This window comes from Pseudophryne corroboree, chromosome 5, assembly GCF_028390025.1.
Source record: "Pseudophryne corroboree isolate aPseCor3 chromosome 5, aPseCor3.hap2, whole genome shotgun sequence".
NCBI lineage: Eukaryota > Metazoa > Chordata > Amphibia > Anura > Myobatrachidae > Pseudophryne > Pseudophryne corroboree.
The window spans coordinates 408,523,836-408,540,089 of record NC_086448.1 but is presented as its reverse complement, the minus strand read 5'-3'; the positions used below and the strand labels follow the sequence as shown (position 1 = coordinate 408,540,089).

The window sequence follows — 16,254 nt, the reverse complement described above, 5'->3', positions numbered from 1 at the left end:
TTCAATGCATGGATGATGAGTTCTCACGCCTTGGCCAAGACCTCCTGTGCACAATGAATGGACTGGGCTTCACACGGGTCATAACTTCTGCCACACATATAAGTGGTCACACTCTTGCTCTTGTCTTTCAGATTGGATTGGAAGTCACTGACCTAAAAATAAACCAAGTCATCTGGTCAGACCACCACTCCCTTTGGTTCTCAGTTGCAGCCCCTCAAATAGGATCTCTGCCCGTGGAGTTAACCAGGTATCGTCCAAGGAGGGGTATGACTCCCCAGGCTCTTGCAGCAAATCTGGATCTCTCTGCTATACTGGGTGCCTGTGAAGATCCCTGTTCCCTAGTCTGTTATTATAAGAGGGATGTTATGGCTGCAATTGATATTATCACCCCTGTGTGTATAAGACCTCTTAAACCACAAAGTCGAGCTCCCTGGTTCGACAACAGTGTTAGCGAGCTCAAGAAAAGGGGGCGTACACTGGAAAGACGATGGAGGAAGACTAATCTAGTGGATGACAAAATAAAACTAATAAAGCATAACAAAGAATATCAATCGACAATCACTCGATAGAAATCACAGTTCCTGTCAAATGAAATCACGGCAGCAAACAATAGGCCAGCTCAACTTTTCCGCACAGTGGAGATGCTTTGCAAGCCAACATGCCTGCAGACTGTTGAAACCCTCTCCCAGGCAAGATGCAACGAGTTTGAAAAACTTCCTTGCAGAGAAAATATCTACCATCCGGGCTGGAATCTCCACAGTGCCATCAAAGGAGTGCCAAACTACAAAGCCTGCCAATATAAGCCACCTGCCTTCATGTACCAGCTTTGACCAAGTGGATGTAAAGGAAACTGCTGAAATTGCTCGGATTTTGCGTCCCACCACCTGTGATCTGGACCCTGCCTCAACCAAGCTTCGAATAGGTTGCATGGATATAATTGGTCCTGTCTTTGCAAAAATTGTTCAATGCACTTTGCAGACAGGCATTTTTCCTGGACCCCTGTCAGGTTTCTGGTTTTATCTGTTCCCAGAGGGGGCACTAGTTGGTCAGGGCTGGTGCGGTGTATAAAACAAGGAGGCTTGATAAGAGTCCTGCGCGAAAGCACTGGTGTTTATTGTGTCACAGAGGTCACAGAGTAGTTGGAAACAGATGGGATGATATACAATGGATAGTTACACGGAAACCAATAATAACAGAAACTGAAGCATGGATAATAACTGGTACAACTGATAGTTGGAATAATGAACAGTTACTGAGTCCAAAGGAAATGTATATTCAAAAGTCACTGGTAGCAGAAATAGGTAATAATAATAACTTGAATAGCTGGATGCAAAACAGTACTGTAGTAATAATTGAAGAAAAGAAGAACTCCAGTGTTTTGTAAAAGTACACAGTCTCTATAACATAGAAATACTTTTGCTTTGCACGGCCCAGGCAGGAGACAGTCCTACTCAGCAACAGTGTTAAATGCTGGATATAATGCACAGGATGAAATGCTGTTAATTAGGTGCACAGGTTTAGCAGAGAGTAACACCTGAGGAAAGTCTTACTGCAGATGGAAGTAGTGATCTGTGGCTGGAGTCTGAAGCAGGCTGGAATCTGAAGCAGGCTGAAGGAATGAAGACTGAAGACTTGAACGATAAAAGGTACAACAGGGGATCCACCTGGAGACAGGAACCAGAAGCACTAGTACACCGAGTGTGACTCGTTGTCCAAGGCGATGAGACTGAGCCAGGAACTGGAGTTTATACCCCTTGGTCTGTGATGATTGGATGTTGCATCTCTGTGAGAACACACCCGACTGGATTGGGTGTTCAGATCAGCTGTGAGTTAGCTGAAGCTAATGATTCATCAGGAGAGTAATTCTTCAATGCACTGCTGATTGCTGGCTGGGCTCAGTAGTGCATCGGGAGTAAATGCTGTTAACTAGAAGCACTGTGTACTCCAGGCTGCAGGAGACTGAAGACTGAAACTAGAACTGAACTGGATCGAAACTGCTGGGACCTGTAGTTTCACAGGTACAATTCACAGGGGATACTCTGAAGACAGAGGACTGAAGCCAGGAGACGCCTGTTCAAGTGATACGATGGAGAATGCAGATTCCTGACAACCCCCTAAAGGAAGCAATTTTTAGACCTCTTCTTAAAAAACCTAAGATCCAGACTACATGACAAACTACAGACCGGTATCAAACCTTCCTTTCCTAGGAAAGGTTACTGAGAAAGTCATTGCAAATCAACTGGAGTGGAAACCCGCTTGACAACCCATGATATTTATGATCCATTCCAATCAGGATTCAGGAGAAGACATAGCGCTGAAACAGCCCTGGTGTGTATGTTAAATGATCTTCTGATGGCAAGAGACAGAGGTGACTGTTCAATATTAATCCTTCTGGAACTCTCTGCAGCATTTGATACCATGGACCATGGGCTCCTGATTGAGTGACTTGTACATTTTTGTGGACTGGATGGCACAGTCCTAAACTGGTTCAAATCATTTCTCACAGGCAGGTCACAGAGAGAATCGTCTGGAGTATACTCATCACCATCAGTGATACATGCTCCCGCTGGGTGAAATAATCAGGCGTCATGGCCTGGTCTACCACTGCTATGCAGATGATACACAACTGTACTTGTCCTTTGCTCTGGGCACTGATAACCCAATAGCAACCCTAAATCTCTGTCTAGCTGAGCTCCAGAAGTGGATGAGCGCCAGTTGGCTGCGACTAAAACAGAGGTTCTTATGATAGGACCGCAACATCAAAGGACAAGACTGCAGCATAGCCAACCGACTGGACTTACACTCGGGGATTCAGAATTACAAACCACTGATCGTGTGTGGCATCTTGGCGTTGTCCTGGATGCTGTCTTGACACTTAAACATCAGATATCAGCCACAATCAAATCCTCATTCTTTCACCTGAGGAACATAGCCAGAATCAAGCACCTAATTCCCTCATATGATCTGACAAAAGTCATACATGCATTTGTATCATCTCGATTAGACTACTGTACTGCCCTCTACCTTGGTCTCCCAGCAAAAGAATTACACCACTTACAGCTGGTGCAAAACACAGCTGCCAGGCTGGTAACCAACCAGGAAAAAATAAATATACCAAATACAGTATACAAAAATAACCGGTGCATGCACGAGCTGTTTCTCTAGCAGCTGTTATGGGAGATAGTCAGTCTCCTCAATCAGAAAACAATGTTCAAATATGAATACAGCGCTAAATAAATCAATAAAACACTTTAATAAGCAGTTAAAAAACAATATCTCTTGTGTGTATAAGGAAACCTATCTGTTATTAGCACACAGGTGAAATTTAAAAGGTCTCTGGTATAGTCCACCAATTAATGCACTCCCTAATGGAGGATGTCCAATAAGCAATAAGTTCTTACTCACACATGGCCATGTTGTGACAATGGAACAATTAGCAGCTGAAATTTGTTCTCCAAACAGTGTTCCAAATGTTGGGTTCAATTTGTTGTTTAGTTCGGACACAGTGGATGTTGCTGCTGAGAGTATTGACCATGTATTGGTTCCTCACTCCACTACAACACAGCAAGACTTATCTTTCATTTCAACTTTCAATAATCAATCAGGTGAAATAAAAAGTATTATTAAGAGGAACTATAATGCATTAAGATATGATAATGTCCTCCCTCCAAATCCTAATAATATTTTTAAGAAAAATAAATCATTGAAAACTATTCTAGCTCCGAGTTTTATGAAACCATTACCCAAATTGAAAGATGAAATTTCCAGTTCTATGGGGTATATTCAGTTGAAGTCTGATCCATTCTGACATTCATTTGTCTGAATGGATCCGACAAGGGCTATTCAATGCCATCTCAATTTGACTTGACAAGTTGATTGGACAGGAGAATCCTTTGGCCAAATGCAGCATCCTGAGAGGCAAATGTGTCAAAGGCAAAATGGGGGTAATTCAGAGTTGATTGCAGCAGCAAATTTATTAGCAGTTGGGCAAAACCACGTGCACTGCAGGTTTGGCAGATATAACATTTGCAGAGAGAGTTAGATTTGGGTGGGTAATATTGCTTCTGTGCAGGGTAAATACTGGCCGCTTTATTTTTACACTGCAATTTAGATTTCAGTTTGAACATACCCCACCCAAATCTAACTCTCTCTGCACTTGTTATTTCTGACCCCCCCCCCTCCCCCAGCAGTGCACATGGTTGTGATCAACTCTGAATTAGGCCCAATGTCTAATGAATGTGTTAATGGATGACCCATGTTGCTGCCTTACAGATTTGTTCAGTTGAGGCGCCACGGTGGGCTGCCCATGATGGACCTACCTTACGAGTAGAGTAGGCAGGGACATTATCCGGAATTCGGAGATCAGCTTGGGAGTATGCTTCTGAGATAGTCATCCGAAGCCATCTTGCCAGAGTTTGCTTATTGGCAGGCCATCCTCTCTTGTGAAACCCATACAGGATGAAGAGAGTGTCTGTCCTGATGGCACTGGTACAATCCATGTATATTCTTAGTGCACGAACTACGTCCAGTGATGCATCTCCCACAGAGAGATCCGATGCCTGAAAACCCGGAACTACTGTTTCTTCATTAAGATGGAACGTAGAGACCACCTTAGGAAGATATCCAAATTTAGTTTGAAGAACTGCTCTATCTGGATGAATTAACAGAAAAAGAGGATGACACAACAGTGCCCCTAAATTTGATACTCTTCTAGTCAAAGCAATTGCCAGAAGAGAAAGCACTTTTGCTGTCAACCATTTGAGATCCACACGATTCAGTGGTTCAAATGACGCAACTTGCAGTGCCCTTAGAACTAATTCTAAATCCCTGGGAGCTGTATGGGGAACAAAAGGAGGTTGAATGTGAAGCATTCCCTGGAAAAAAGTGCAAACATCCTGTAGGTTTGCAATTTTTCTTTTGAAACCATACAGTTAATACTGACACTTGTACCTTCAAGGAAGTCACCCTAAGACCCTTGTTCATTACTGCTTGAAGAAAAGCTAGAATTCTAGAAACTCTGAAAGACCTAGGATCAACACTTTTGGCAGCACACCATTGAATATATGCCTGCCAAATCCGGTAATAGATATGAGCAGATGATGGCTTTCTTGCTTTAAACATTGTCTGAATTACCTCTTGTGATAAACCTTTTTCTTTTAAGATGGATGTTTCAAGAGCCACGCCATCAAAAATAGTCGATCGAGATGTTTGTAGAGACAGAGACCCTGAAACAGCAGATCTGGACGTTGAGGCAGTAGGAACAGAGCGTCCACAAACAGCCTGTGCAGATATGTGTACCAATTTCTTCTGGGTATTAATATCACGGCACCCCCTTCCTGTTTGAATTTTCAAATCACTCTGAATACCAGAGAGATTGGTGGAAACATGTAAGCCAGACGAAAATTCCATCTCGCTGATAGAGCATCCACGGTATCTTTTATTCTTGACCTGTATGCGGGTACTTGTTGTTCTGACGAGAGGCCATGAGATCAGCGTTCTGGCAGTCACCACCAGTTTACCAGAATTTGGAAGACCTTTGGGTGTAAGGCCCATTCGCTTGCATGAATGTTGTGCCTGCAGAGAAAGTCCACTTCCAAATTTAGTACTCCTGGTATGAAAACTGCTGACTCGGCTGGATGAGGAAGTTCCACCCACCTTAATGTGCGGCTTACCTCCTTCTTTGCTATTCGACTTCAAATGCCTCCTTGGTGATTGAAGTACGCTACTGCCGTGGCATTGTCCGAGCAAATCTGAATGTTGTTTGCTGTTAAGCATTTCTTTTCCCTTGATGAGTGCCTTGTACATGGTCTGAAGCTCTAGAATGTTGATTGACAGATGACCTTCTTTAAACCAACGTCCTTGAAACAGGTACTGTTCCATCACAGCTCGCCAGCCCAGAAGACTTGCGTCTGTTGTCAGATCCTCCCAATCTGAAATCTAAAAGGGTCGCCCTTTGTCCAGATGGGCCATCTGTAGCCACCGGGCTAATGACTGACGCACTTCCTGAGGAAGAAATATTGTCTGAGTTTTTATCATCTGATGCTGTCCATTCCATTTGGAGAGAATCAGATGTTGGAAGGGATCTTGAATGGAATTGAGCATATTCCACCATGTCGAATGTCAAGACCATTGATCCCAGAACTCGCATTGCTGCGTGGATGGACACTCTCCGACTATTGGGGGTGAATCAGACATGATCACTGCTGCTGATTTTGCTGTCCTGAATTCAGATAGTCGCCGCCCACGGGGTAGTGTAAATTTGCCCGTGCAAGTGTGCGATCGCATGTGTACACAGTGCAATAATGTCTCTCAGTCAGCGGACAGCTGCAACTCTGTTTGCACCTCACTCTCCATCGAATGATTTTACCAGTGTGTGCAGTCTGTGCGCAGCCCAGGACTTACTCCTACAGAGCGATGCGATCAGATCCAGGTCCCTGAAAACACTAGGGAATACCTGCATTTTAACTGATACTCCCAGAAAATGGTCAGTTACCACCCACAAACTGCCTCTTCCTGTCAATCAGCATGCAAATGGCCGTGCGATTGTTATTCTCGCAGCAGCCTGTCGCTGTTCGAGATGCCCGTTGTTTGGTAACACGCGTGCACATTGCAGTGCTTACGCATGTGCGGTCTATCGATAATCTCCCGCTGTGCAAAAATGCACAGCAGTGATCAGGTCTGAATCGGGCCCACTGTAACAGTTACTGAAACCTTGTCTGTACTGTGGTTATTTTGTTCAGAGGCAGAATGATTCTATGAAGATTGGTATCCAATACAGCCCCCAGATGCATCATCCTTTGAGATGGAACTAAGGAGGATTTTGCCCAATTTATGAGCCAGCTGTGATCCTGTAGGCAGGCTATTGTCACTTGAAGAAAGTGTTACAGAGTTTCCCCGAGACTGAGCCAGGATAAGCAAGTTGTCTAGATATGGGAAAATCCTTATTCCCTGACGACGAAGATGAGCTGTCTCACCTCCATGATCTTGGTAAATACCCTTGGAGCTGTAGCCAGTCTAAAAGGTAGAGCCTGAAACTGGAAATATTGTTGGAGATTAGCGAGCCTGAGATAACATTGGTGAGAAGATGCTATAAGTACATGGAGGTAAGCATCCTGAATATCCAGGGACACCATAAAATCCCCCAGCTCTGTAGCCGAGATAATGGACCACAAGGTTTCCATACGGAGTCGAGGATGGATAGATTATATCTATATATGTGTATATATATCTTTGTTCAGAGCTTTGAGAATGGGACGGTAAGGTCCATTTGGTTTCGGAACTAGAAACAGGTTGGAATAGAAACCACATCCCTTGTGTGCTGTAGGAACTAGCACTATTACTCCGAACTGCAGTAGTTTATGAACTGTGTCCTCTAGAGCCAAGGCCTTCGATTCCACAGGAGATGGGCTGGTACAAAAGAATCTTTGAGGAGGGCTTTTCTTGTAGGAAGAAGCATAACTGTGGTGGATTGTTGCCAAACCTGTGCAAAAAGAAGTCTGCCTCCCACCCTGGGATCCCCCAGGTGGAAGCCCGTGCCATCAAGTCGATGGCTTGTCTTTTGGTTTAGAAGCTGGACATCTGGTTGACCAAATCTGTTTCTTCTTAGTCCTTCCAGATTTACCTGACTGAGATTGCTTGCTGTAAACCTTTCCTTTTGCTTTACCTTGAGCCCAAAAGGATTGGAAAGCAGGAAAACTGGGTTTACCCTTAAATAAAGAGGGAAACGTAACTTTTTTGGAGTCTGCTTCAGACACAAGAATGTTATCTAATTCTGTGCCAAAGATTCCACTTGGACTCTGAATCAGCCTTCCATGCACATAGCAAGGTGGCTCTGTGAGCTGCTACTGAGGAGGCTACGGCCTGAGAAGCTACTGCACCCATATCCAGGGCATCATCTTCCATAAAAGCAGCTGCCTGCTTTATATATGCAATATGGGATAACTGTTCTCTTGTAGCTGTTGAAAGATAATCTTTCAAAGCTTCTACCCAGCCTGCCACTGCTTTAGCCACCCAGGCTGTGGCCATAGCTGGGCTAGTCACTGCCCCTGCTATAAAAAAAAAAAAAAACAGTCTTAAGAAACCCATCAATCTTTATGTCCATTTGGACGTTTAAACACGGGCACCTTAGATTTTAGCACATGTTCTGTTGCCTCCTCAATTGACAGAATAGATTTAACTACCTGAATTAATTCAGGTATATCCACTGAAGAAAAGTACTCCACCTCTCTATAGGCAGTTTCAGAATGGGAGGATTCCGCTTCATCACCTGAAGTATCCTCTGATTCTGAAAATTGTGTAGGCAGTGAAGATGTAGCTCCCTATCTATCTGACCTCCATTCCTTGGGCCTATCAGCTTGTTTTTGCTGAACAGCAGCTGAGGACTGATCTAAATCTAACACTGGATGTGACACAACCCAAGTGGGATGTTGAAGGTTAAGTGGGAACCCAATATCTGGTACTGTAACAGGTGCTAAATTAGACATTGTCTGTGCAAAAGCTGCCCAAGGAGGTTCCTGTTAGGAATTGGTTTATTCAGAAGGCTTTTATGGAAATTATAGCAATTTGCACAGAAGTCCTCTTGTACCAGATCCTGGGCGGTTCACCCAGATTTGCATGACAAACATTATGTTAATGTAGGTGCCTGGTCACTTTTGTCTTTCCTAGACATAGCAACAATTATTACAATAATCAGTGTATTTTTATGTATAAATGTGACCGTCCTCACTTTAAAATTTTAAAGTGAAGTACAATCAGATCCTACCCTGCTTTGCACAGGCATTGAGGATCTGAATATCAGAGAGAAACAGCTAACAGAAACAGAGTTTAAAGTCAGCAGTCACACTAGCAATCAGTCACATAAAGGACTGCGTTAATATATATACATCATATGCAATATGAGCACATATTTTTTAACTACACAGTACATATAAGTAGGTAGGAAAAAACATTACTGCATCATCACCTTATACCGGAGACTAGCGTATTTAGACGAATAACACAGCAGTAAGTGTTTACAACGTTCATTTGCATCATGCACCTACTCAACTACTCAATACCGCCAAGGGTAGATAGGAACTCAGTGCTGTATCACCTGCCTCAGGAGAGCGGGATACAGGGAGACTTAAACCCTGCTTCCGTATGCAACCATGCGGCAAACAAACGGCTGAGCGAATCAGACGCACTAGTGTACCCAGCCGCATGTGCTACTCTGACCGATATAATATGTTATGCATCTCAGAAGGAAGCGGAAATCAGTTAATGGCGGTAGACTCAGTGGAAATTGGTCATTAACTGGGGGGAGGGTCGACAAGGGGAGCGTCTTACTCCCCACTGCTGACATTTAGGGATTGCGGGCTCAACTATTCCTCAAAACCTATGATCCCTGAAACCTAGTGCTGGTGCAACCGAGGTGGCAGCCGCATCAGCGACTGTCCAGTCGTCTTTGCCGGAACAGTAAGGCTGCATTATATGCATCTTAAACCGCCAACCGGAAAAAGACGACTTACTTTCTCCCCGTTCTCCGGCCGTAGCTAGCACATCCAGTCTGGTGCCCGCCGAAACAGTGTACTCTGAGGTAACAGTTGTCGCGACCCGGCGGAGAGTTGTTGGAGCATCTTTTCTATTATGCGTTTTAAGACGCATAGAAAGCTCACACGCTCACAAAAAAATACTATACAAATTAACAAAGGTTGTGGCTTTGAAAAAATCTGCAGCCCAACCGTTCTAGTAGACGCACCAAACAAGAAAAACTGAATTGCCTGAGCTGGCAGGCGGGGTTATAGGGGGGGGCTGGCCCATTGCATCCTGGGAGTCTGAAAAGCTTAACTGTTTGGTGCCCGTTCTGCTGTCACTACCTAATATCCCATGGTAGATCCTGAGGATCACTCTGGACCCTGACAGAGAAAATGCTTCAGTTAAACATTATAACAGAGGAGTGAAAGATTTTGGGGTTGATTTATCAAAGGGAGTGTGTTTCTGAATCCTGTTAAAATAGCTGTGGAGTGGGATAAGTACAGGGTGAGGAAAAAGAATACTAAAACTAGTAAAGCAATGTGGCGAGGGAAGCTTATTAAAAAAAAAAAAAAACTAAAAAACACCCTTGATGTTCATGGGGATTAAATCTATTCTCATGCGCAGGAATATTTAATTGTGTTAGGGGAGGGATGTAATCAGGGGTTGGTGACCACAAATAACCTCTATACATGTTTGTCCCACAGATAGCCTCAATACAGCACGCAGCGCAAGATGCTGGACGCGAGTGAGACACCATTTACCATACATGTTACCATGTAACGCTCTTAGTAATGCCACGTAACTCTAATACAGTCATAACTTTACTGTTTTATTGCAGAGCACCCTTTGCAAAGGACTTCATGTTCTACAGATCTGCTGGCGAGAGAATGGCTTGCTGTTGCTTACATGCATTTATAAAACAACGGCATCTAGGGAATTGCATCCACCCAGTAATGAACGAATTAGCAAATAGACTGAATCGTCTAGCTCAAACTGAGCTGCATTTATTTAGAAATGTCTGTAGCATAAGCCAACTCCTTGAATTGTGCGTAAATAAGTAACTCACGTTCTGACAGAATTAATATGGGAAGCTGTGGTGTATTCTGAACATTCTGGCACTCTGTGCAGTAGCTTCAAAAATTGTCCTTTTTATTTTAAATGATCTTAGCTGTTAAATCAACCATAGTAACCATAGTAAATAAATAGCGGTGTGCTTATTCTCAGGGGTTAAATTGGCCTCTGAGAAAAATGAACGCTAGTGTTTGTGTAGGGACAGGGACTGATATGAATGGCCAAATATTATCTAAATCGCTGTGGAATATACATGCTCTATATAAATAATGGTTAATAAATAATAAATAGTACCCTTTAAGTAACAACATTATTTCTTTTATTCTTTAGCTCCAACTTGTTTTATCCTGGAAAACTTAATTTTGTTTTTAATGTTGTGAAGTTTGCAACACGGTTGGAACTGCCAGCACTCAGAAAAGGTGTGTGTACTGGCTGGCTATCTGATATTGTGAGTGATGAGAAATCCAAGCTCCTGCATATTGGTGGCAGTACAAATGAGGTTACAGCTATCCCACAGGTATGGCGTCAAGTGATTATTAACTGCCACTGTCTCATATATATATATATATATATATATATATATATATATATATATTATTATTTTTTTATATATATATTTTTAAAACTTTAGCTCAGATATTAAAAGGAATACAGCCATGAGTTCTTTGTACATTTAATCATAGCAAAATGTACTATAATAAGTTGGACTATTTTTTTTTTTTTTCATTTGCTCTGTGTACAAGGCCACTCTGTCTGTCTGTAGAAAAGACTTGTTTAGTAGCTAGGTCTCCCCAGAAATGTCGCTTGTTATACTCGCGTGAGTATAGCAAACAGCAGTGCCGTAACTACTGAGGGTGCAGCTGCTGTGGTGCCCTGGCTGCGTCCAGGGCCAGCTGCTGCCTCTGCACCCAGTCACGGCCTGCCTCTTAGGCCCGCGCTCCCCCTTCATCGCCGACCACTGTTGAATGTCTGCCACCAATAGCACCCCCTGCAGCCGCATGGAGGATGTAGCAGGGGGTGGTGGGGCCCTACCTGGCAGGCTCCAAGCACCAGCAGATCAGCATTGCCATGATTCGTGGTAATTTAGGGGATGGGGCCTAATTCCATGAATCCCGCCCCCATCAGAGACATCTGTAAGTCTGCGGTAGCAGCCGGTAATGTATATCTCCTGCTTGCTCCCCCCTCTGTCTCTACCCCCACTCTCCCTGACACAGTCTCTCCCTGACACTCACTCTCTCCCTCACCCCCTTCCTGACACTCTCCCTGATAATTTCTCTCTCTGACACGGTCTCCCTCCCCCTCTCTCTCTCTCTCTCTCTCTCTCTCTCTCACACACACACACACACTGTCTCTCTCTCTCTCTCCCTCTCTCTGTTTCTGTCTCTGGCACTCTCTTTCTCTCTCATGCTGTTAACACTTCCTCCCTCTCTCCCCCTGATGCTCTCTCTTCGTGATACTGTCTCCCTCTTTCTCTGACACTATCTCTCTCCGTGACACTGACTCTCTCACCGTCTACCCTCTCACTCTTCCTGACACACTCTCTCTCTCTCTCTCCCTCCCTCCCTCCCTGACACGGTCCCTCTCCCTGGCTGTCTCTCCCTCCCTCTCTCTCTGTCTGGCACTGTCTCCCTCCCGCCCTGATAGTGTCTGACTCTCCCTCTCTCTGACATCTTCTCTCTCTCGTTCTCTTTCCCTGTCTGTCTCTTCCTGACACACTCACTCTCCCTCCGTTTATTGCTTTTCTCTTTCTTTCGCTCTCTTCCCCAGCACCCTCGTTGTCTCTCTCTCACTCCCCTCACTCTCTAGCTCCTGCTCTCCTGTAGTGACAATGGCGTGGGCCAGGGGGGCCCTTTTCAAGATTTTGTTATGGGGCCCTCAAAGTTCTAGTTACACCCCTGGTAAACTGCATTTTTGTTGAGACATACAGTAGAAAGGTGGTTAGACCTGCCTAAAGCACGTTCATGCTGTTGTGGCTTCCCAGTTAGAAGAACAACCAGAACAAAACACTGTAGCAATTTTTTGAGGGCAGCTGGAACCAGCAGTGCTTTCACTTTCCGGTCTGGCTCTTTGTCTTTAGGCTGCTGGGTTTTCTTTGGACTACTCCCTGTCTCTGATCTGTATCATTTTCAAATCCGCATTCTCCTGTATCATGTACATGTCCTATCCTGTCCTGTCATACCCTTGAGGTTTCACTGACTGGGAAGTAGTATATGTGGAATGCTGAGACTAGAGTAGGAGGTGATGCACTATGTGATGACCAGCTCGGGAAACGTCTCTGGCCTCTGCTGTTGCAGAGCTCACCACATTCCTTAGGAATAGTGCAGGGATCCTCCATCCCTTGGCAGCCACATTGTATTTCTTTATAACACACCATTTATTCTCTTCCTTGGAGAGAAATCTACCAACAGCCAAAATATCTAGATCAGTGGTTCCCTAACTAGGTCCTAAGGCACCCCAACAGTCCAGGTTTAAAGGATAAAGATTTAAAGGATGCTTAGACACCGTTGACTTACATAGTACCTCGGTCATTTGGATTATACCATCTATGCACAAGCAGGGATATCCCTAAAAACCTGGACTTTTGATGTGCCCTGAGAACTGCCTTTAGGATTCACTGGTCTACATGGTGGAAACGGCAGCTTCTGGGGTTCTTTAGAACTGGAAGGCTTAACCATTGAGGTTTACACAAGTCTTTTCCTGGAAACACTAGTGTATGATTAAGTGTTATGCCAGGCAAACACTAGACATTATCCTAAAGGCACAGAGGAATTTGTAACTCAAGACCATTTCCTATTTAAGAAAAACATGCCTTTCCTTATCTATCTACTGCTTAGTTAGAGGACCTGCTTAAGAAAGCGTGGATGATTTAGACCACTGATAAAGCAGATATATGTGTCTACTTATTTATACTCCTAAAACAAATATTAAATTAACTTTCATGGTTAATTGATCACCGTTATCAGGGTCGTACTAGGTGTGTGCGGAGGGAGCACCACACATATCGCTGCAGGGTAGGGATCATTGTTGGAGGCATTTGTCAATTATCTGTTTTAATTACTTTCACTTTCAGCTTCCCCCCTTCTTGAAGCCCAGTATCTCCTGTCCGCCCCGGTCTCCTACCCTGACCCTTTCTGTCGCTAATACCTATACAACGTTCATGAACTAAACTTGAGATTTTTGTTATTCAGTTACACTGTTCCTTATTACATTTCAGGGTTGTGACATACCCGATATTCGGGTGTAGTATGGCTGACCGGCGGTCTCCTGACCGCCGGTCAGCTTACCGACGCCGGGATCCCGGCAGCATACAGACGCCGGGATCCCGGCGGGGAGGGGCGAGTGCAGCAAGCCCCTTGCGGGCACGGTGGCGACCTACGGTCGCCACGGGTTCTATTCCCACTCTATGGGTGTCGTGGACACCCACGAGTGGAAATAGTCCCTGTTGGTCGGCATGCCGACCATCGGGATAGTGGGGGTCGGGATGCTGGAGGAGGTCATGTGACCGTCGATCTCCCGACCGTCGGTCACATGAATACCACCCTGATATTCAAACCCATTGCCTGCGGCATTACAGTCAGACAATCTATTTATTGAGCTATCTGCCCTTGAATAGAAAGGTAGATAATTCTAAGCTAGAGAAATCTAACTATGGGAAGCTTACTTTGTGAAAAAATTATCAGCATTGCAGGTGAACCACACATTTCTATGTACCTTAATGCTGCAAGAGAATGGATATGTGGCTGCACACTACATAGATCTGTTCAAATGCAATGCTGTTTTTTTTTTTTACAAAGTATCAGTAGCTTCATATAGTGTTCATAGTTTTTATGCAGGATCAAATAACTCAATAAGTAGTGTGCTCGATTAGAATTCAACAAGTTATAGGTTTGAATCCTGGGTATGGCAGTATATTGAAATGTGTTCTTTCATAAAGGGTATTATAACAACAAGCTCTCAAGATAAGTGCATGAATAGAGTATAAAGAGCATTTGTGTCCAAATCCATTTTCTTGTAGTGGTTTATAAATGTGTGTGTGTGTGTGTGTGTGTGTGTGTGTGTGTGTGTGTGTGTGTATATGTGTTCACTCTAGAAATTTTTTAGGGCAGGGTGCTGAGCATTGAAGAGGGCACATTGTTATTTTGGAGGGCACATTTTTGATGTGACGCTTTGCGCATAAAGCATAGCACATATGTTTAAAGTTTTTGTACATACATTTTGCCCTTAATAAATCATATACCCATGCATGCATATAAGACACCTAACATCTGTACTGAGAAACATACTGTATATATCCAGTCTTCTTGAAAGATCGGCTGTAGTATATACATAAGTAGATACCGTATATACTCGACTATAAGTCGACCCGAATATAAGCCGAGGCACCTAATTTTACCCCAAAAAACGCAGGACTCCTGGAGCATCACTCGAGTATAAGCTGAGGGTTGTTTTTTTTTCAGCACAAAAAATTTGCTGAAAAACTCGGCTTATACTAGAGTATATACGGTAATTATAAATGTCTTTTCCAGTGCTGAAGTAGTTATAATCCGTATGTGTTATAAAAAAGAAAAGTTAAACAATGGGTTAAAATATATAGAAAAAAAATTAGTCTGTACTACTAGGGAAATACTGTAAGCAGTACATGCTCACTGCTTACCCTGTTCTTGCCCTCTTTATCAGAGTGCTGTGTTATTTACAGTGCCTCCTCTGCCATCCAGTTGGCTAAGGATAGAAATTGTGTTCCAATTTCAGAGGTGGGCAAGGAGTAGACGACAACATTGTAACATGCACTCTGTTGCATTCTGTATACAATGGGGCGATTTATGGTCCTGCAGGGTGCACTGAAAAAGGGCAGGGTGCTTTTTCACATTTCAAAAATGTGCAGGGTGCAGCATCCTGCTGAAACAGCCTAGAAGGAACACTATCTATCTATCTATATCTATCTATATCTATCTATATCTATATATATATATATATATATATATATATATATATATATATATTAGCTGGAGTACCCGGCGTTGCCCGGGATTTTAAGACTGTATTTAAATATTAAGCACACAGTATAAATAACATAGTATAAAAAAAGCATGTAAAATGTTATACACATCAATATAATGAAAACCCAATGTGCTGCTGGGGGACTGTGCTACTTCCACTATATAACTCTCATTGTGTGGGTTTGTGCTACCTCCATTCCCCTCCTCACATCATGTCACTGCCCCTGTCAGATGCAGCCCTGTCATCACTGACATTTCATGCATGTCCTGATATAGTCTGTGCTGCTGGACCACCCCTAGGGGTGTCTTACCCCCACAGTGTTTGTTCCCAGCTTATAAGTCATGTGTACCAAGTTTGTTGTAAATTGGTCTAGGCATCCTGGAGTTATGCTGTCTCCTGAAATACTCTGTGCTGCTGACCTACACCTAGTGGTGCAAGGGGTGTCTAACCCCAACAGAGTTTGTTCCCAGATTGTAAGTCAGATGTGTACCAAGCTTGGTGTAAATTGCTCCAGGCCGTCCACAGTTATGCTGTCTGCTGACTTACTCTGTGCTGCTGTCCCACCCCTAGGGGTGGTGGTGCTAGGGGTGTTTGACCCCATATTGTTTGTTTCCAGAGTGTAAGTCATATGTGTACCAAGTTTGTTGTAAATTGGTCAAGTCTTTCGGGAGT

At 43.7% G+C, this 16,254-nt stretch overlaps 1 protein-coding gene across 2 annotated transcripts in view; it reads left to right on the top strand.

Annotated features, from left to right (window-relative positions):
- Positions 1-16,254, top strand: part of MTRR (5-methyltetrahydrofolate-homocysteine methyltransferase reductase) — a 528,380-nt gene that overhangs the window by 400,614 nt on the left and 111,512 nt on the right. For both annotated transcript variants that reach the window (XM_063922764.1, XM_063922765.1), the window contains exon 12: positions 10,915-11,101. In XM_063922764.1, the coding sequence (XP_063778834.1) occupies positions 10,915-11,101 (187 nt within the window). The remainder of the gene's footprint in view (positions 1-10,914; positions 11,102-16,254) is intronic.